The sequence below is a fragment of the Piliocolobus tephrosceles genome, chromosome 13, assembly GCF_002776525.5.
Source record: "Piliocolobus tephrosceles isolate RC106 chromosome 13, ASM277652v3, whole genome shotgun sequence".
Taxonomy (NCBI): domain Eukaryota; kingdom Metazoa; phylum Chordata; class Mammalia; order Primates; family Cercopithecidae; genus Piliocolobus; species Piliocolobus tephrosceles.
In genome coordinates, this window is record NC_045446.1 from 994,112 (window position 1) to 1,002,132 (window position 8,021).

Here is an 8,021-nt window from a genome sequence, read left to right on the forward strand (position 1 = left end):
ACACACACACTCATGCACATGTTCACACACCCAATCATGCACACCCCTCACACCCTCATGCACATGGACACACACTTATGCAACACTCACACACCCACTCACACACACTTGCACCCACTCATGCACATGCACTCACACCCACTTATGCACACACACCTTCATGCACACACATATGCACATGCTCACACACCCACTCATGCACACACACCCACTCATGCACACGCACAGCCACTTATGCAATGCTCACACACCCACTCATGGACACGCTTACCCACTCATGCATATGCACTCACACCCACTCATGCACACTCACACCCACTCATACACACTCACTCACACCCACTCATGCATCCGCACCCACTCATGCACATGCACCCACTCATGAATACGCACTCACACCCACTCATGCACACTCACACTCACTCATGCACATGCACTCACACCCTATCATGCACCCACTCACTCATGCACACACCACTCATGCACACACATTCATGCACACACACTCATACTCATGCACACGCTGTCACACCCACTCATGCACACACACCCACTCATGTACACGCACCCACTCAATACGCAGTCACCCCCACTCATGCACACACACACCCTCTCATGCATGCACTCATACCCACTCATGCACACACCCATTTATGCACACACTCATACTCATGCACATGCTCTCATACCCACTCATACACACGCACTCATACCCACTCGTGCACACACATACCCACTTATGCAATGCTCACACACCCACTCATTGACATGCTCACTCACTCATGTATACGCACTCACATCCACTCATGCACACACACCCACTCATGCACACGCACTTACTCCCACTCATGCACACGCACCCACTCACGGACAAGCACTCACACCCACTTATGCAACGCTAACACACCCACTCATGCACACGCACATGGCACAGGCACGTCCTCCCTGAACACATAGTTGAGGTACTGCAGCAGCCTGTGGTTGGGCCCCCTGACGGCCCTTCCCTCCCCAGTGTGTGCTGCACCCATGGTGTTCTTCGACTGCCGCAATGCCACGCCAGGGGAGACGGGGGCCGGCTGTCAGAAGAGCTGCCACACCCTGGACATGACCTGTGTAAGCCCCTGAGGACTCCCCAGTGACAGACCCTCCATCTGCCCCTGCCTGCTAAGGGTGCCTGCCCCCAGGGTGAGCCTCTGACACATGAGGCCATGGGCTGCTCCATGTCCCAGAGGACCCTGACCCATGGGCTCCCAGACTCTCTGGTCCTGTGGCCCCTCCACTGTGGCACGGGTGAGCTGTCCCTGGGAGGACCTGGCAGGTTCCGTGCCCTGCCCCATCACTCAGCGGTGTCTGCTGGCCCTGCAGTACAGCCCCCAGTGTGTGCCTGGCTGCGTGTGCCCCGATGGGCTGGTGGCAGACGGCGAGGGCGGCTGCATCACGGTGGAGGACTGCCCCTGCGTGCACAACGAGGCCAGTTACCGGGCCGGCCAGACCATCCGGGTGGGCTGCAATACCTGGTATGCGGGGGGCTCAAAGCCCATGGGGCGTGTCAGGTTCAGGGTACCAGAGGCCCTCCTTAGAGACAGGCGAGCCCCCGGCACAGGGATCCCGGGAAAACGCAGGACACAGTCTCAGGGCTGGATGCTCCCAGCAGCCCCAGCCGGGGAGGCCCAGTGGGCGAGTGTCTCTGGTGCTAGGTCCCCCTGGGGGTAGGAAGGCTGCACCCAGCCAGGCAGGCACCCTGTGGGTGCTCTAGCCTGACCGCCAGATGTCCCCCAGCACTTGTGACAGCAGGATGTGGCGGTGTACAGATAACCCCTGCCTGGCCACCTGTGCTGTGTACGGGGATGGTCACTACCTCACCTTCGACGGGCAGAGCTACAGCTTCAACGGAGACTGCGAGTACATGCTGGTGCAGGTGAGCCGGCGCGTTTGGGGTCTTCACGGTGGTCCCCGAGACTCACAGCTGCTCACTGCCTGTCTGCGGTTGCCCCAGGGTGCACACAGGTTGTCCCTGCCCCATCCTCCTTGCGGAAAGGAGGGTAGGGCCAGCCTGGTCCTTGATGGCCTCTGCTTCCCCAGAACCACTGTGGTGGGAAAGGCAGTGCACGGGACTCCTTCCGTGTCGTCACTGAGAACGTCCCCTGTGGCACCACGGGGACCACCTGCTCCAAGGCCATCAAGATCTTCCTGGGGGTGAGTGAGGCTGGGCGGTTGCATGCCCTCCGGGAGGCTCCCCTGGCAGCGTCTGGCCAGGTGGGCTGGGGTTCTCGCTGGGTGCCCTGAGCGACCCCTTGCCACGCAGGGCTCCGAGCTGAAGCTGAGCCACGGGAAGGTGGAGGTGATTGGGACGGACAAGAGCCAGGAGGTGCCATACACCATCCGGCAGATGGGCATCTACCTGGTGGTGGACACCGACATCGGCCTGGTTCTGCTGTGGGACAAGAAGACCAGCATCTTCATCAACCTCAGCCCCAAGTTCAAGGTGAGACTACGCCCCTCATCCAGGCCAGGGCCAGCTGGAAACCTGGAGGTGGGGTGCATGGAACAGGTGGGCAGAGACGAGAGGCACAGAGACACAGAAACACAGAGATGGAAGGGGGGTGGGAAGTCGGGGGGATGGAGCCTTGGCAAGGGCAGCGGGTCAGGAGATTCCTTGGCTGGGTGTCCGTGTTCTGGGGCCAGAGCAAAGGCCCGCACCCTGGCGGATTTGCCCGCAGCCTGGGCACTGGAAGCCCAGCAGGGCATCCACTGGGCCGAGTTTTCTCAGAAGGCTCTGGGGGGCTCCTTTTGGCCCCTTGCATCTGCTGGGGACCCCAGCACTCCTCGACTGTGGCCACACCGCTCGGATCACCGCCCCTGTCTTCATGCAGCCTCCTCCATGTGACTGGGTCTAAGTTTTCCGTTTATAAGGACACCAGGCATTGGATTCAGGACCCAGTCATTACCTCAACCGGCAAGATCCGATCTCCCAGTGAGGTGCCATGTACAGGCACCGGGATCAGGACTTAGGCAGGTCCTTCGAGGCCACATCAGCTCCTTTTTCTCCAGGAGGGGCTTGTGGCTGGCCCCGGACCTCAGTGCTCAGCTGCACTGCTCGGGGCCTCCCCCGGTGTAGCTGGAGGTGGGAAAGAGGAAGCAGTGCCTGTGGTCACTGTCAGCCGCCTGGGTGGGAGGTGGCGGCTGCAGGGCAGGGGTCCCTGGCCTTCTGTGTTTGCTGCACCCACCTCCACCTCTCCCGGTGCCTCTGCAGAGCACGGTCTGCGGCCTGTGCGGGAACTTCGATGACATTGCCGTCAACGACTTTGCCACACGGAGCCAGTCTGTGGTGGGGGACGAGCTGGAGTTCGGGAACAGTTGGAAGCTCTCCCCGTCCTGCCCGGATGCCCTGGCGGCCAAGGACCCCTGCACGGCCAACCCTTTCCGCAAGTCCTGGGCCCAGAAGCAGTGCAGCATCCTCCACGGCCCCACCTTCGCCGCCTGCCACGCACACGTATGCTGGCTGGGGGGCGTTTCTCTGGGCCCAGGGGGGTCATGGAGACCCAAGGAGGCCCCAGAAGGGCGAAGGGAAAGGGGGCTGGGGGACACCTGCCAACCAAGAGTGTGGATTCACCTAGAGGGGCTGGGCGTCCAGCTCGGACACCTGTCAGCTGTGGTTTCGGGGCTCTGGGGGGTGTTAACCCCGAGGGCTGCAAAGGAAGCCCCGGGCCCCGTGGATATCCAGATGGGCCCAGCTGGCCACTTGAGGATGGACATTCGCCCTCCCTGAGCTCCACTGGAACTCAGTCCCGGTCAATACGCCAGTGTGGGCCCGGTTCCCAAGAGCCCGCGGGGTGGGTCGGGGGGTCCCTGGAACCTGAAGTCCCGTCTCCCTCAGGTGGAGCCAGCCAGGTACTACGAGTCCTGTGTGAACGACGCATGTGCCTGCGACTCAGGGGGTGACTGCGAGTGTTTCTGCACGGCTGTGGCCGCCTACGCCCAGGCCTGCCATGAAGTGGGCCTGTGTGTGTCCTGGCGGACCCCGAGCATCTGCCGTGAGTGCGAACGGGCGCCCGGGGCAGAACAGGAAGCGTCAGCAGGGTGTGCCCCACCACCCTCGCCACTGATAGGTTGGGGGGGTCGGGGAAGGTTTCCAAAGAAACAGAAACACCTGGGCCCAGAGAGGAGGGCGTGGCTGACGGAGGGATCACTGGCATGGTAGAATGTTCAGAGAGGAGGGCGTGGCTGACGGAGGGGTCGCTGGTGTGATCGAATGTTCAGAGGGACAGCGTGACTGACAGAGAGCTGGTGGACGTGGTAGAATGTTCAGAGAGGACAGCGTGGCTGACGAGGGGTCACTGGTGTGGTAGAACGTTCTGGGCAGAGGGGTCAGCAGAGCTGCCCAGCTCTAGCCCACACGGAGCCTTGCCAGGAACAGGCACTGCTGGAGCTGCTCCGGCCGGAGACCCCCACTCTGCTGGCAGCCTCCGTGGCACCCTGATAACTGGGGGGTGCCGATCTGCCCCACTGTCCCCCGTCCCCATCTTGCGATGCCGGGAGGCACAGGGGAGGGAAGTGGCTTTGGAGCAGCCCCGGGGTGCGGGGCCTCCCCGAGTCAGCGCCTGGGGCCCCACCGAGCCCTTCCTTCCTCCCTGCAGCTCTGTTCTGTGACTACTACAACCCGGAAGGCCAGTGCGAGTGGCACTACCAGCCCTGCGGGGCGCCCTGCCTGCGGACCTGCCGGAACCCGCGCGGAGACTGCCTGCAGGACGTCCGGGGCCTGGAAGGTGGGCTGGGGCTGGCTGGGAGAGGCTGGCCTGCGCTCCGCCGCCTGTGGCCTTCTCCTGGTCCCTTGAGGAGCCTCTGTGGCCCCAGCTTCCAGCACATTCCAGTGCTGTCAGCGAGGCCCACTGCTTGGGGGCTGGGCGGAGCCCTCCAGGGCAAGGCGCAGGACGCTGGGTCTGGTTGTGACTCTGGCCTCTCTGGCCCGCAGGCTGCTACCCCAAGTGCCCACCAGAGGCTCCCATCTTTGATGAGGACAAGATGCAGTGTGTGGCCACCTGCCCGACCCCATCTCCGCCACCACTGTGCCACGTCCACGGGAAGTCCTACCGGCCAGGCGCAGTGGTACCCTCAGATGAGAACTGCCACTCCTGGTGAGTCCTTTGGCGAGAGGAATGTGGCGCCTGCAGCATGCAGGGGAATTAGGCCACGGCCTGGGCTTTGGGTGCGGCTGGGAGCAGCAGGGCTGGGGACTTTCCTGTTTCTGGAGTTGAAGCTGTGGGTTCCATCCTGGCCCAGGCGACTGTGACATAAGCTTCTCAGAGGCCAGCACCCCCATGTCCTGAGTGCCAGAGGCAGGGCTGGGTGTAAGGCTCCTTTGGGCGGAAAACCAGCACAACCTCTGGGGAGCAGGCTCGAGGGGCTCAGGGGGCTGCAGCGGGAAGCTGGGCCGAGATGGAGCCCAGGGTCCTCAAGGGAAGGACGCCCATTAACATCAGCCCTGGGGAGTAATGGCTCCACTCCAGCACCCACCGCCCCTGGCCCCTGACTGGAGGGGCCCCACGAGGGAGGGACCTTGGGCTGACCCTGGAGGGACAACTGCTGGGACGTGGGTGGGGTTGGCCTCCCTGTTCCCCAGTCCGGGGGTGCAATGCGGTGCCCAGGGACCTCCATCCCTGTTGGAGCTGCTCCCTGCCCGCCCTTGGTAGCATGGGATGCCCGTGGAAGGCGCGCAGCCGCCACCATGCACCAGCCTGTCCTTCTTCCTTGTCTCTAGCCTCTGCACCGAGCGCGGCGTGGAGTGCAGCTACGAAGCTGAGGGTGAGTGGCCGGCAGCCCCTGGGGCTGGGATCCGGGGGTCTCTGCCTGTGCCCAGCCTCTGACGGGCCCGGCCCCTCTGTTCCCACAGCCTGTGTCTGCACCTACGATGGACAGCGCTTCCACCCAGGGGACGTCATCTACCACACGACGGATGGCACGGGTGGCTGCATCTCTGCCCACTGCGGGGCCAACGGCACCATTGAGAGGAGGGTCTACCCCTGCAGCCCCACCACCCCCGTCCCCCCAACCACCTTCTCCTTCTCCACGCCCCCGCTCGGTAAGGCAAATGCGGCCAAGGAGCCCCAGGGTGAGCCCCTCCCACGGCCCGGCACAGCTGCCCTTGCTGGACGCCGAGGTCACAGCAGCTCTGGGCATGGGCGGCAGGCCCTGAGGATCAGGAAGGGACCGAGGAGCAGGGCGTTGGGCTCGGGGATGACCTGTTGTTTTCCCGCCAGCCACCTGCAGTGGGGAGGGCCCAGCCTCCAAGTCTCCCCGGCAGGCCTGGCATCCAAGTCCTGCCCTCAGCAGCCCCCAGGCCTGGCCTCATGGGGGTGTCGGGGGTCTGGCAGCCCAGTCTGGCCCTGGGGATGCACAGCTGTCACTTGCCTCACATTGCTCAGGGTTTGGGTACCCCCGTGTCCTCGCCCTCTCCTGGGGGATGTCCCAGGGCCCCAAGGCATCATCTGAGCTTCTCTGAGAGTGGAAAGCTCTGGAACTCTGGCGTTCTGGGGCACAGATGTGTGGACGCTGCTCAGGGCATGGCCTGGGAGTCACTTCCCTAAAACTGGCTCTTCAGCAGCTGTGCCACTCATGTGGGTTCTGAGCAGGGACCGTGGGTGGGGACAGGCAGACAGGCCTGCTGGTGCAGCCTCAGACCGCTGACAGGGCCGCAGGGAGGGGTGGGGGCAGCCCCCAGTGCCAGCCCCTCGTGTTCAGCTGCCTTATCTTCTGCCCACAGTCGTGAGCTCCACGCACGCCCCCAGCCCTGTCCCGAGCAGCACGCACACAGGCCCTCCAAGCAGCGCCTGGCCCACCACAGCAGGCACTTCTCCCAGGACGAGGCCACCCACAGCCTCTGCCTCACTGCCACCGGTCTGTGGAGAAGAGTGCCTGTGGTCACCTTGGATGGACGTTAGCCGCCCTGGACGGGGCATGGACAGCGGTGACTTTGACACATTGGAGAACCTCCGCGCCCATGGGTACCTGGTGTGCGAATCACCCAGGTCGGTGGAGTGCCAAGCTGAGGACGCCCCCAGAGTGCCACTCCGAGCCCTGGGGCAGCGTGTTCAGTGCAGCCTGGACATGGGGCTGACCTGTCATAACAGGGAGCAGGCATCGGGGCTCTGCTACAACTACCAGATCAGGGTCATGTGTTGCACGCCCCTAGCCTGCTCCACTTCTAGCAGTTCAACCCAGACCACTCCTCCAACAACCTCCAAGACCACTGAAACCCGGGCCTCAGCCTCCTCAGTCCCCAGCAGCACACCTGGCCCCGTGTCTCTCTCTACATCCAGGACAACACCTGCCCCAGGTACCGCTACATCTGTCAAAAAAACTTTCTCAACTCCCAGCCCTCCGCCAGTGCCGGCAACATCAACATCATCCATGTCGACCACGGCCCCAGGGACCACTGTGGTCTCCAGCAAGTCCACCCACACGGAGTCCATCACACCCTCCTGTGTACACGAGCTTTGCACCTGGACCGAGTGGATCGACGGCAGCTACCCTGATCCCGGAATAAACGGCGGAGATTTTGACACATTTCAAAATTTGAGAGACGAAGGATACAAATTCTGTGAAAATCCTCGAAGCGTGGAGTGCCGGGCACAGAGCTTCCCCAACACGCCACTGGCAGACCTGGGGCAGGATGTCATCTGTAGCCGCACGGAGGGGCTGATTTGCCTGAACAAGAATCAGCTCCCACCCATCTGCTACAACTACGAGATCCGCATCCAGTGTTGCAAGATGGTGAACATGTGCAGAGACGGCACCAGTACGCTGAAGACCGTCACAACTACATGGCCGACTCCACACCCAGCTAGAGCTCAGACCCAGACCACCTTCACCACACATATGCCCTCAGCCTCCATGGAGCAACCCACAGCCACCTCCAGGGGTGGGTCCACAGCAACCAGCGTCACACAGGGCACCCACAGCAGATCGGTCACCAGAGACTGTCATCCCCAGTGCACCTGGACCAAGTGGTTCGACGTGGACTT

At 62.8% G+C, this 8,021-nt stretch overlaps 1 protein-coding gene across 1 annotated transcript in view; it reads left to right on the plus strand.

Annotated features, from left to right (window-relative positions):
- MUC5AC (mucin 5AC, oligomeric mucus/gel-forming) overlaps positions 1–8,021 on the plus strand; it is a 29,468-nt gene that overhangs the window by 12,704 nt on the left and 8,743 nt on the right. The window contains 12 exon segments of the mRNA XM_026447316.1: positions 1,013–1,113; positions 1,366–1,517; positions 1,780–1,918; positions 2,083–2,196; positions 2,306–2,485; positions 3,254–3,493; positions 3,878–4,034; positions 4,638–4,766; positions 4,973–5,135; positions 5,759–5,802; positions 5,891–6,079; positions 6,761–8,021. The exon segment at positions 6,761–8,021 is cut by the window's right edge and continues 257 nt beyond it. Of these exon segments, the coding sequence (XP_026303101.1) occupies positions 1,013–1,113; positions 1,366–1,517; positions 1,780–1,918; positions 2,083–2,196; positions 2,306–2,485; positions 3,254–3,493; positions 3,878–4,034; positions 4,638–4,766; positions 4,973–5,135; positions 5,759–5,802; positions 5,891–6,079; positions 6,761–8,021 (2,869 nt within the window).